The sequence below is a fragment of the Thalassophryne amazonica genome, chromosome 10 (genome assembly GCF_902500255.1).
Source record: "Thalassophryne amazonica chromosome 10, fThaAma1.1, whole genome shotgun sequence".
Taxonomy (NCBI): domain Eukaryota; kingdom Metazoa; phylum Chordata; class Actinopteri; order Batrachoidiformes; family Batrachoididae; genus Thalassophryne; species Thalassophryne amazonica.
This window is the reverse complement of record NC_047112.1, coordinates 25,099,582-25,113,394: the sequence shown is the minus strand read 5'-3', so window position 1 is coordinate 25,113,394 and position 13,813 is coordinate 25,099,582. Positions and strand designations below refer to the sequence as shown.

The 13,813-nt window shown below is 41.8% G+C and overlaps 1 protein-coding gene across 1 annotated transcript in view; it reads left to right on the top strand.

Moving 5' to 3' along the window:
- The first annotated feature begins 768 nt into the window (after positions 1–768).
- pde4ba (phosphodiesterase 4B, cAMP-specific a) overlaps positions 769–13,813 on the top strand; it is a 463,830-nt gene continuing 450,785 nt past the window's right edge. Inside the window, exon 1 of the mRNA XM_034179584.1 lies at positions 769–857. Within this exon, the coding sequence (XP_034035475.1) occupies positions 816–857 (42 nt within the window). The 5' untranslated portion in view covers positions 769–815. The remainder of the gene's footprint in view (positions 858–13,813) is intronic.

Sequence of the window (13,813 nt, the reverse complement as noted above, 5' to 3'; positions counted from 1 at the left end):
TAACGTCTAAAATAGATCTTTGTCATTTGATATTATATTAACTTATAAACAACAGAAAATGGTTTCACATTTTGGAATGCTCCAATCAACGAGGCTCGTACCATTGAACTCATAAACATTCATTGTTTGTATAATATTTGATGCCAGGTTTCGGTGAACTGCACTGCTTGCTGCATACCTACATGTGCTTTTCATTTCAGTTTAAAAAGATGTATCTTTCATCTGTGATGAGAGAGTGAATGTTACTTTAATAATAATAAGCATCAATTTGTTTGTTTTTAACTTCGCTGGTTATAAAGATGCACCGTACAATGTAAATGTCATACACAATATTCTGTAATCAAGACTTTGGCATTTCATTCAAAGTGCAATTATCCATCCTTTACAGTTGACTGTGAATTGCGATGTTTGGCTTAATCTGGAGTAAATACACACACAGACTACTGAACCTTCGGGCGAGGGAAATAAGCCTCTTCTGAGTCACAGTCCAAAGAAAGGCTACTTTAGAGTCACTTAACCCAAATTAAGTAATTGCACTTCCTCATGTATCTCTTATATAACATGTCTGTTGCTGAAATATGTCAAAACAAGTTGCTTCCATTTTAATTTCTGTACAACTGAAGATTTAGCAGCAACATCAGCTTCCAAGAAGAATCTCGTCCAACAGAGCACAGATTTTTCTGGTTAGCAGTTTTCTTTGGAACTATAGTTCCACAGCGCCACCAAGCAGAAATAACCAAATCCTTTGTTGTGGTTTTCCAGGTGTGGATGCAACGCTGCTGTGGTTGAACAGTGAGGGACCAACGGCAGGAAACATGAGGAAGAGTCGTAGTGTTCTCACGGTGTCTCCCAACAGCGTAAGTCACAAAAATGTCTTAATCTTACCACGTTTGAGATGCACAAACAAAACAGACTGCAGATATCGAACATGGATCAAACACATTTTTAGATTTCATGCAGTTCAAATGACAGGCTTTTTTCACAACTTATTTTTTTTGTCCTTGCTTTTTATTGTGTATTTCTGTGATTTGATAGCACTTCACTGTGCTGTCTGGTTGTCTCCTCTGTTGAGTCATTCCTGCACAGAGCTGGACTGGGACAAAAATTCAGCCCTGGACTTTTCGGTCCAGACTGGCCCACCACTATCTGCTTGCAGATACTGTGCCAACTCACCCCCTGTTGAAGTACATATAAAAACACAAGCCCTTAATAACACTATACTGAACAATGTCCCTTTATATATAATGGTTGAGTAGATCCTTGTCATTTGATTGGTGCTTTGTATGTCACGTGACATGGATTATTCATCCCATTTGTGTTGCATTGCATTTAGAGTGCAGTTTGGTTCCATACGTTTGGTACCACTGCACTCTGCGCACAAACACATTTACGCACGCGCACACACACACACACACACACACACACACACATCGCGCGCACACACAACAAATCCACTGTGCTGTCTCAAGGCTTAGAATGAAAAGCTGGACTAATTTCTGACATGGGTTGTTTTTTTTTTTTGTTTTTTTTTTTGGCTGCACGGAGGATGTGCACTGGTTTTTTTTTTAATTTTTTTTTGGGTAGTACACATGTACAAGCACCGACCCGGTTGTGTCAGCGCGCGCACACTTGCAGGACGACACAAGCAAGACGATGATTTGATTGAGCTAACTGACGGTGGTAATTCTTGTAATACACACACACACAAAATCCACTCCGCTGTAAGCCGTCTGGATGCATGAAGAGTTGTTCAGATGAAAAGCTGACGTGATTTTTGGCTGGACTGAGCAACTACAGTGTTTTTTTTTTTTTTTTTATGGAAGTCCGAAGTCAGTGCACTGCATCGCCAGACTACACGTCACAATTTGGACTTCAGCAGCAGTGGAACACCAAAGTGTAAGTCCTTTTTCTATTTATACATTAATAAAATATCATATGACAAGGATCTATTTTAGCCATTGTATAAAACAAATAATGAATGTTTTTACATTCTTTCAATGTCACCTCATGAAATATTTGTACCATTGAACTCATAAACATTCATTATTTGTATAAATAAATTAATGATGACTACACAGTATGTTGCTCACTTGGTCTTAAGAAGGATGCTGGAGAAAGCACATCAGGACACTGGCAGCAAGGAAGACAACTGATGAAACAAATATAAAGGTCTACTCAGCCCTGTGAAAGACAGATACCATTATTTAAGGGATTACAAATTGTAAATTAACAACCCAGTACATGCAAAAAACGTGTTTGGATGCAAGGCTAAATATTTATATGAATGAGTGACGGGCATCAGCAAAAGGAGCGGTCTGGTCGACCCTAGTCTCTCTGTTAAGCGAGGTCTTGGCAGTCCATGCCGTGTAGGGCTTCAGCAGGCCTTTGTCTCCACCCCACGTCTGCAATGCCGCCGCAAGTCTTCGATAGCGAGTTAGCAGTTAAGCTAATCACTGCAACACAGTGAATTAACACCTTGGTATGTAATGTATGACAACCTGCTCGAGCAATCTCACCGCTGCCACCAATTTAACCTAGCTGCTGAGGGTTTGTGAAGGCGTGTTGGATTAAAACACAGGACAACGGAAGACCGGCAAAACGAAGACCGAAGACCAACAAAATGGCCAGCAACGTTAACCACACACACACAGGCAGGCGGGTGGTGGGGGTGTGTAGTGACCCATATGACCTCCTCCAGGCTCTAGGATTGTCTATGAGGCAAAGCTTGCCTAGAACCCAGTGTCACAAACCGAACCGTCTGCCACTAAAAATTGGTCCACTTTTTGTATCTTCGAATGCATCATTTTGACCGCAGCAGCACGTCTGAGATGTAGTCTCTTCACCCAAAGAAATCAAATGGATTAATGGGATTATTAGCCATCAGATAGTAAAGGTAAACCCCTTAAATCATTCTAATGTTTGTTTTAAGCAGAAACAAGGCGAAATTCCATAACACTTCGAAATGTCAGACGCGCAGTGAATGCATCAGCTAGCAGGTTGTTTAGCCGAGGCGCTCTGATTGTTTCTGCCACCTTTTATGATGAAATATTCTTGAATTTATGTGGAAATAATTGTTGTACAAAAGCTCCAGATGACTGGAGTGCAGTTTGAAGCAGAAACGAGGTGTTAATCTGTGAACCAACTGAACCATCTGTATGGACCAACATCTCTGAGGACTGTATCCAACATTTTATTGAATCGATGCCACAAAGAACTAAGGCAGTTCTGAAGACAAAGGGGGTCCAACCTGGTGTCCCCTAAAAATTAACCTCCTGTGCCTGCGCTGCGCATACATCATAGTGAACCGCGGCTAATGACCCATGCGCAGTGAAGGCAGGGTGGACCGTTTTTTTATTTTTAGGGGGGACCGTTCGGTTGGCAACACCGGATTTAAATGCGAGGTGACGCTCTATACTTTATATACTGTCTTTACGGGCAGCACGATGGCTTAGTGATTAGCACATTTGCCTCACAGTAAGAAGGTCATGGGTTGAATTTCCACCTGTGTCCTTTCTGTGTGGAGTTTGCAATTTCTCCCTGTGTTTGTGTGGGTTTCCTACGAGTGCTCCAGTTTCCTTCTACATTTAAAGACATACAGGTTAGGTGAATTGGAAACTTTATAATTGTCCAGGTCTCCCTTGCACAAGCGATCTCGATCTCAATGGGATTAACCTGGTTAAAAAAAAAAAAAATACTTTCAGGACAGGAAGTGGCCGAATGAAGTCTGTGTGACGTTTTGTCACCAATTCATTAATAGACATGAGTGATGCACCATCACTTCCACAGACCTTAGTGTTAATAATAGCAGCTCGTAGCAGTATTCCTGCTTCACCGTGCTGCCGTCTGACTTGGCGTGATGCTGTGTGTCCATCAGTGATCCAGCCACAGGCCCATCCATCTGGTCCATAATGAGTCATTCTCATTTCATCTATCCATTAAACCTTTGAAAATCTTTCTTCAGACATTTCTTGGCTCAATCTCGACATTTCAACTTGAGTCTTGTTCAGTGGTGGTCGTGTTTCTTTCCTTGGCCATATCTCTGAGCACTGAACACGTTGTACTTCTGGACTCTCCAGGGAGGTTCCGCTTCTAGAATATGGTGGCACTGGAGGATAACTGGTTCCTGGTAGCATCATGTTGAATTCATCTCAAGCCTTTTGCAGGTTGTTAGCATCATTTCTTCTCTACTGTAACCCTGTTGTTAATCTGCAACAAATCATTTGATTGTTCATTGATCGCACCCTCAGCTATTTAAGCAGTGTTAGTCATTTCCACTGCCCTGATGATGCATGTGTCACTTTTTAAAGTGGAGCTGAATGCTGCCTGTTAACAGAAATTGTTTCAAATGGTTTCCATTAGAAATAGTTTGTAGGAGTCAAAGAAGTGGTTGACGTGTGTAACATCTGCGCAGTGAATCAGGCACACTCATATTCTATAGGCAGAAACAAGAAGGTGGCCTTTCCTGTGGCAGTGGGCGTTTGGTTCCAAATAGTCCACAGTTGAAGGTGTGGGTGTGAAATTACTCACCATCTCTTTCTCTTTCCACAAGTTTGAACATGTCCTTTTTCATTTGTTACCTGCTGTGAATCAATTTTCTGGAAAATTGGTTGGGCCTCACATGGAATAGATGTTGGCATGTTCTGGAGCACATCTGGAACAAGAAGTATCTAAAAGAAAAATACATTTTTTTGAAGGTGGAGAATTGAACAAGAGAACATTTTCTGAAAATATGTCCTGGTATGGAATAGATTCCATTTCATTTTGGGGCTGATGTAGAACCCATGCTGCGTTGGGTCCACCTGATCCTGTTGGATCTGAGATGTGAAACAGAGTAGATCTTGATTAATATTTGGCTGGAAGGTTGCTTGGGATGACCAGGGGCTGTTTGTATTTCTACAAATAAAACTGGACTTGAGCCATGAAGGACATCCGGTGCCAAACGTGATAAATCCCAATGCAGATCTGCACTGTATCTGGTGTGGTGACCCAGAAAAACTGGGAGCAGCTGAAAGACAAGCAACAACATTTTGGCACTGGTTTGCACAAATATGTATAGACAAGAAAATTCAAAGTTGCTGTTTCTTTTTTGAATTATTTATTTTTCTGACTTAATTCCCTTTTATTACGCCAAAGTCATTCTAATCTTGGTTCTGGTTTCTTTTACTTGCCTGAAGCTGTGCTGCTGTTTAGCCCTCAACATTTGCCAAAAAGTAAATATCCATGGGAGAACCTCAGCACTCAGTTTTCAAAGCACTGGACCAGAATTCACTGATAGTATTGGTGCCCTAAAGCTTAAACATATACCACAGGGGTACTAGTAATATGTGCACCAATCTGATATTTTGGATCAAAATTCCAACATTGGCCGAAACTCTCAAATCAGTTATTGTAAATAATAAGAATCTAATTCAAGTCTTCTATTGCACATGTGAGTTATGTTGTGGTCTATGTATATTTAGAGGAGTTGAATATTTGTTTCACAGATTAAGTTGATGTGTGCTTACATGGTTAGTTTAGCAAAGCGCATCCAGAAAAAAAAGTATTTATTAATACATGAGTTGTTTTAACAGAGAGGGGGAAAAAATGATTGGATTGGTATTAGCCAATAGTGGAGGTTCCATTATCTGTATTGTATAGGGCTAAAAAAGTCCTGTTGTGCCATCCCTAGTTATTGTTTCAAATCCTTGACCAGCTGGGTAAATCTGTACTTTGAGGAGAAAATAAAAAATTATATGTTTATTACAAATTATAAGGCATTAAACATCACACCCTTATTACCAGCAATATGATGCTCTTGAGTGAGGAACTTAATCTGCAAAAGGTGCAAAGGAACTGCTCAGTGATGGTGTTTATACTTGCCAATTTCAAGGCGAGTGGGCACACCTATGCTTTTATTTCTTTTGTGATAGAAGCATAATTCCAAGTTCATCTGTCATCATGTTTGATGTTATCAGACTTCTAAGAGGGTCTGCAGTGCCCTCTCTGGGATGCAGTGGTGGGCACAATTAACCAAAAAGTTAGGTTCGATAACCATTAATCCCATAAATTATATTATAACTGAAAAGTTGTTTTATGACTCTAAACTGAAACTGCTAAAAATTTATCATTATTACAAATAAACGATAACTTTTATTCGGACGCGACACTGTCAGCTTCTGACAAACCAGTTTCACTTTCACTTTTCGCGGCTGGTTAAATTTAAGGATCACATACACATAAGAACGTATGAAAAAATAACACCCCAAACACTGTCATAATCTTTCAAAAGCAATAAAACACAATATTAGAAGTCATTTACGAAGCTTAATCAACCAAAATATGCCCATTAATGCATTGAATGCCAAAATATATGTAGTAAATCTAAATTCTTACCTGTTAGTTTTAGTGGGATTCATCTGATTAAATAATCCACATAAAGCATCTTCAAAAAAAAAAAAAATCCACAACAGTGTCTAAACGTGAAGAAAAGTCCCTCTGTACACACAGCTGCGCCGTGAGAGCTCCTCTCCCCCACATTGTCTTGGCGATTACATTACAGCCAGAAATTAAATAAAATACTGTCAAAATTAGTCTGTTTTGTTTTTGTGTCAAGCAGACTCACTCACTGTAACAGCCAAAGTGAACCTGAACTACACCACCCACAGTCCTCCCTGCGTCAACTGGCCACACTCTCACGAGCGCCACAAGCTTAGCTTATGACAAGCTAAAAGTGGACGCTCTCGTTCTGGCCACACTGTTATGGTTCGGGCGTGCGTGGGAGATGAACCCAGAAGCAGGAAGCAGAAATAAGCAGTTAACAGATTTATTGCTCGGAATATGACAGTACAGAAATTGCAAAATAAACTAGGCTGCCTAGCTGAGTGGAGACCGGCCCACTGAACGGTGGAACCAGGGAGTCCGCAGTCCAGACGACTTCAGTCCTAGTGGTTGGATCCAGAGCCAGGTGGCCGCCTGCAAGCTGTCGACGAGGCTGAGGAAGATACACAGAAGGGTGAGTGCTGAGCCAGTCACTGAAGTGGTTTTCAGTCAATCAGAGACAACTATCACAGCTGGTCCAGATATGCAGGCAATTAGACAGAACGGTTCATTCAGTTTCTTCTAGTGGTTCTTATCAGGAAAAGTTCACAGTTCAGTTCATATGATTATTCCAGGCAGTGTTCAGTGAGCAGCAGCTCATATGAACAAAAAGGAGAGCGAACACTTAGCTTGGCTGACGTGAGCCTGGGAGCTCCACAACAGACTGCAGAAGAGTCTTGATAGCATTCCGGTTGCTTCAGTGATAAGCTGCAGTTCTTCAGGCTAGCTGGTGTGTGGAAACACCGAGAGACAAGTATAAGCAAAGGAGCCAGGCTTACTGTGGAAGGTTTGCAGAGTTTTTGGTAAGAAAGGAGTGCAAAGCCAGGGTTCATATACAGATGCTGATGAAATGTGGAACAGGTGTGTTGATCAGCTTGAGGTGCGCCACCTGAGCGGAGAAGAGGGAGAAACGAGCAGCAGCAGGAAGGAAAACAGAGCAGGCAGCCCACAACAAAAACAACTGTCCAGTTTCTGGGTATTCTGTGTTAATATGTGCCTGCGGCTGATGTGCTTGATAAATTCCTGCGCAAAAAGTAGTTCCCAGTGAGCGTAACCCTGTGAGATAATGAGTATATCACACCTAAATGAATTCTAAAATTTACCAGTAATAAATTATAATAAAGATAACGGAAGTTTTAAGAATGGCCGTAATAAATATTTAAGAAACTTAAAGTTTACGAGCAACTTCACCTGTTATCGCTCAAGCAAATTGTAAACTTTGACACGATGGAGTTTGATGCGGAAGAGTTTAGAAAGATATGATTGGAATGTTTTGATTACCATTTACAGTTGGCGATGAAAGACTTTGGTGTTAACTTCGTGTTAAAGTCAGAACAAGAAGGTGCACTCAAAGAGATCTATCTGGGAATAGTGGTGCTCGTGAGAGTGTGGCGTAAGTAGTCCGGCGAGTTCAATCTGTGAGCGCGAGCTATCCCACAATTCCAAAATAGCACAGATGTCAGTCCAATGAGAGCAGCACGCTGAGGAGGGTGTCAACCGGTCTTTGTTTCTGTGTAGGCTCTCAGTTGTCCAGGTGGTTTCCATAGTAGAGAAGCTTGAATCTTCGACTGGACTGGGTTGCTTGACGCGAGGACGTTTCGCTTCAAATCGCAGAAGCTTCCTCAGCTAAAATTCTTGCTCTGGAAGTCTGACTTCTGTCTGACTCTTGTAGAGAAGAAGTCAACCGGTCAGTCACGTTTTGCACTTAATGATGTCATCAGCAAGTGATGGGCAGCCAGTCTGCTACAAACACACAACAGATGGACTAAAATGTTTGATTTTATGGTTTACAAACATTTTTGACAGTTAAACTTTGCTCACATTACCAGCAAAAAAAATGTTATCAGACTGAAGGTTATCTGAACTAAATTTATTGGAAGATAATTGGTCCGATGATGGTTTTAAAACTTATCTGAAAAGCTAATCTGCTAGCAGTAACATCAGCTTTGATAAATATCTGTTACCGGATTAGCTGAACTGTGCCCACCACTGCTGGGATGTAATGCTAAACATCCGTGCTAAGGTAAAGAACATATGGAATTCTGCACGGATAAGTTTCTGTATGTGAATAGTGCATCGACAAGCTGTTTCTTGTTTCTGAGTTGCATGTCTTGCTGAAAGTGAAATTTCATGTTGGATTCACACCCATTTGTTTAATGTACACCCTGAGAGCAATCTCAGACATACAATTATTTAAAAAAGGCATGCATAAAATGTCCTTATTGTTACAGGTAATACTGCACAGTTTTGATAAGCATGTCTCCGCTGCATCACAGAGCCACTAAAATACAGCTGATTGTCTAGTCTTGGTTTTAGCCTGAGGTTTGACCCGTGAAAGCAGTAAGTGTTGTTAAAAAGGATAAAACAACACAAAGACCAGAGAGCTGTCTGTGATTAAAAATACAAGCAATTTTGAAGCTGAGAAAGGAGGAAAAATGTTAAAATTTTCAGCCAGTATTGGGAGCACATGACACACTGACGGGGTCAGCTAATGTCAGCTAGTCAGCGTATCCGCTGGCGATGAGGGGAAAATGGTGTGACAGTGTGAAAAGATACATGACAGGAGAGAATCAGTCTCAGGGGGGCTGTCATGGACTTGACATGATGCATGTTCAGATTTACCCTTTGTTAGTGACACACAGACATTAGCAGGAGCAGCGATGGGGAAATATGTTCATTGATGGACTTGTGCTGCTTTATGTTGCAGGCAGATTTTCCAAACTTTTAACAGCAAATTGCAATTCCTGTACATATAATTGGGCTGGTACATTTTCTTGGATTTTCCAAACGGGGTGATATATTGACTTTGGTAAATCGTATGTGCAATGAATGTGTTGATACCCAATCACAAACTATGCTGCATCTGCTGAGACGTAAGACCGATATGGACTTGAGGCCTGTTGATGCCGGTGCTTATCTCTACCATAACGTGAAACAGATAAGAGTTTACGAATCTCTGTGAATGTGGTGTTAGATCATTACAGGCTATTTCTCCAGCTGAGGTGGACACCACCAGACATTTACAGCTGGATGGACTAAGACGATATGGTTTTTCCATGATTTTCTTTGTCTGCAAGACTAAATAAAAATAGTGTTTTCACGCTGACATGACTGTTCTTCCAGAGTCATGAGCATTTACTACAGTACTTCATGCACTCTTGACCTCAGACTGGGGTAAAGGTTCATCTTTCAGCAGGACAATGACCCTAAGCACACAGCCAAGATATCAAAGGAGTGGCTTGAGGCAGGGTTGGACTGGGAACAAATTTCGGCCCTGGAATTTTTCCTCTGGACCAGCTCACTATTGGCCCGATGAATCCACCCCCAAACATGCACACCCACCCGTCCATACCGAACCCCCAATGAACAAATACTATACACCTAAACACCATGAACACACACATTTTTGTCATTTCACCTTGATCAATCAATCAATCAATTTTTTTTTTTTATATAGCGCCAAATCACAACAAACAGTTGCCCCAAGGCGCTTTATATTGTAACGCAAGGCCATACAATAATTATATAAAACCCCAACGGTCAAAACGACCCCCTGTGATTGATCATAGTACAAAACGGAAGCAAAAGCACACAAGCGGAAACTGTGTGTGTGAGAGACAGAGAGAGAGAGGTAATGGTAATGTGCGTGTGTGAGCGAGAGAATGGTAATGTGCGTGTGTGTTTAGTTTATCTTACCTTACAGCAGACAGTCTTGGGGAACACAACCACTTATTCAGGGTCTTTTTTGTGTTCGGTGTTGGGTGTTTTTCAAAAAATAGACAGCTCATTTCGGTTAGGGCGGCTGAAATAATCCATAGCAGGCTCGGCCTCAGACGTAGCTGAAGAGATGTTGACAGTAGAAGCACTAGCATGATGAACTTCAGGTTCTGTCATCTCCTGTGCGTCCTTTCCCACGACCTGCTCACTGGACACGGAATTCTCCGATTCCGACCCAACATAGACATCAATTGGCTTTGAGCCTGGACTAATCTCTCCAGTAAAGTTGTCCTCATTTTCGCCCACTGAAGTTGCATTTTTGCCCGTTGTAGAAGGGACGTCGGGAGCACTAGCAGCAACGCTAGAAGTAGTATTGGCCACAGCAAACAAATGATCTATTTTAAAACACCCGGAAGCCTCAGCTTGTAGAGCTTTCTGCTTTTTGTCCCGAATCTTCTCCGCTCCCCCCTAATAAAAGAAATAAATAAAATAAAATAAAAATATGCGCGACATGCATCCATGTTCCCATGGACCTGCGCCACTCATCACATCAGCAGGGTTGCCAGATGTGACTGATTTCCAGCCCCAAAAAAATGCTCAAAAACCGCCTGGATGCACTAAATCTCGCCCAATTTGAACAAAAGTCTATTGATCTCTATGGCCATAAATCTACAGAAAAACATTTTTTACCCGCAGACAGCCATCCTAAGCAGCCCAATTGGGAAACTGCCCAATCTGGCAACACTGCATATCAGACGGAAAACGACAGCCTTTAGATGCATACCCCCATGCACCGCATCACATTTTTTGCAAAATCTTCGGACATAAATCCACCAAATACAAGAGGAACATCGTAGTTTTGCTTAAACAAAGTAATATTTATTATAATTTAGTTTGTTGCAAGGATTTTACAGTTTAAAGAAAAAGAAAATTACACCATATTCCAACCGTCACAAAGATGTTTTCTACAAGTAAATGGTATATAAACTGCACGTACCTCCCTATCAATTAATCGTAAAAATTAAACCTCTAACGGTTTTTTGAGTCGGCACTACCTACTCGCAGTTACAAAGTAGAGAACGGGGCTGGTGTGAACTTGGGAGGGCCGGCCCACGCACGTCTAAATGTGCAGCGGCCCACCGGGCAAATGCCCAAAATCACAGATTACCAGTCCGAGTGTGGCTTGAGGGCAACTCTGTGAATGTCCTTGAGGGGCCCAGACATGAATCCGATTGAGCATCTCTGGAGAGATCTGAAAATGGTCGTGCACTGGCGCTCCCCATCCAACCTGATGGAGCTTGAGAGGTGCTGCAAAGAGGAATGGACAAAGCTGCCCAAAGATAGGTGCGCCAAGCTTGTGGCATCATATTCCAGAAGACTTGAGGCTGTAATTGCTGTCAAAGGTGCATCAACAAAGTATTGTGGAAAGCATGTGAACACTTATGTACATACATGTGATTTCTTAGTTTTTTTTTTGTTTTGAAATTTTGAATAAATCTACAAAAATTTTAAAAAAAACTTTGTTGTCCATTTTGGAATAAAACTGCAACACATTAAAATGTGGAAAAAGTGAAGTGCTGTGAATACTTTCTGGATGCACCATACTGCTTCTAGGATTAGCTGTGGGTCAAAGATCATCTTGAAGAGAGATGGATATTACAGCTAAGAAATTGTAGTTTTGGATGTGGCCAGACAGTCTCTGTGACATGCCGTTGCTGATCTATTAATAGAAATATGACAAAAAGTACTCTTGGATGCAGTGGTGCGTCCATGGACCTGGTTAAAATAGGCATAATTCATATTTCCTGCCACTTACAAACAAGTGTACCCGATGATCACTGAGCATTGCCAGTGCTTGCTAGCCATTGCTAAATACACCTAAGTATGTATAAGTCCTATTGTTAAGGTTAGAGGCCTGGACGGGACTGGACCAATTCAGACAATGGACCCAAATGCTAGGGAGCAAGACACAGGGTGGTTTGCAAAAGAAAAGATATTTATTTATAAGGACAAATAAAAGTACTGTGCTGGGGATGCCTGCAGAATGGAGAGTTAGCCCGCTCCGGGCAGTGAAAATGGGGAGCTGCAGTTTTCTGAGCCAGTCTTGAAGGATAACTGAGAGCTGGGGTTCAGGGACTAGGGCAAGGTCGGATCTGAAACTAGCAACTGAGGGAACGAAAACACAGATGGTGAGTGATTGCACTTGTAACACTGGAAGCCTTAAACGATTCACAGCTCTCAGAAGGCTTAAAATAGAATTGTTCAGTTCTGGAAATGTTCTCTTCTTAGAAAATAAGGTTTATGGTTCAGAAAGAGTTCACAGTTCATAAATTGTCTCCAGAGGTCAAGAGTGTGTGTGATGTAGTTCCTATTAAGCAGGACTTAGATGACTGGGCTCTTAATCGTTCAATTTCAAAGTTCATACAGTTCTTAGGAAGAGTTCTTGGAACAGTTCTTTATCATAGCACAGTCACAGACAGGAACAAGTGGGAACGGAATCCCACTGAGACGAGAAGGAACTTAAATGGCGTGAGTCAGAGCCACGCTCTGAGCTGAGAGCCGTAGAGTTCCAAAGTGACGTTGCTGTGCAGGTAGCTGGGAGCCAGGAACCAGGGTAGCTTGGGAACCACTGAGGAAGGCATCTGGAACACCAGGAAAGACACTTCACTCTAATACGGGAATTATAGAGTTGGCTAGGTTACCTTGAGTTTAGCTGCGGGAAGCTCCAACGTCTTAGGCGCATGGGGCAGCAGAAAGAGCGGGTCAAGGTCACAGAGAGGAATCGGACTGGGTCCACAGGATTATGGAAGCACCTGGAATCTCTGGGAAGAATCTGGCTGTGGAATCTCATGCAAGAATCTGGCAACCAATGATCTGAAAGTCTGAGTTTAAATAGTCTGCTGCTCATCAGTCGCTTATTCACAGCAGGTCTGCGGCTGTGGTGAGCGGTGAGGTGCAGCAGGTGTGGAACTAACCCGAAGGCGCCATCTGGGGGAAAAACTCACACATGACAAGGTTAAAAACAAAATAAAAACCAGGGGTCAGGGAGAACCATGACACCTATTACACAATGCACACCACACAGTACTCCTGTTACTCCCACAATTTTCCACAAAACTAAAATGTATTCATTTGCATCTTAAAACTGTCTTCTGTTGAAGAGTGTGATATGTTTTTCATGGGATTTATGTTACAGAGGAGAATCAGAAGGTCCCCATTACCATATATTGTACCTGGATGTTCACCATCACTTGCTTGTACAAAATATACATTACTCCTGCCATGCACAAATTACATCTGTCTCTTCATTGTTTAGGATCATGATGTAACCTGTCGTCACAAATTTCACAAAACTTTTAGTTTGTTTCACATCTCGAGTACGAAAGGTTTGACACCTGGGATGGGTAAGACTGTGCACGGGAACACTCATAAAGGCCTTTCTTAAATTCTGCAAATGTGGACTACCACTAGAGGGCACCACACGACATATCCACAAGATTAGATTTAATTCTCACATCGG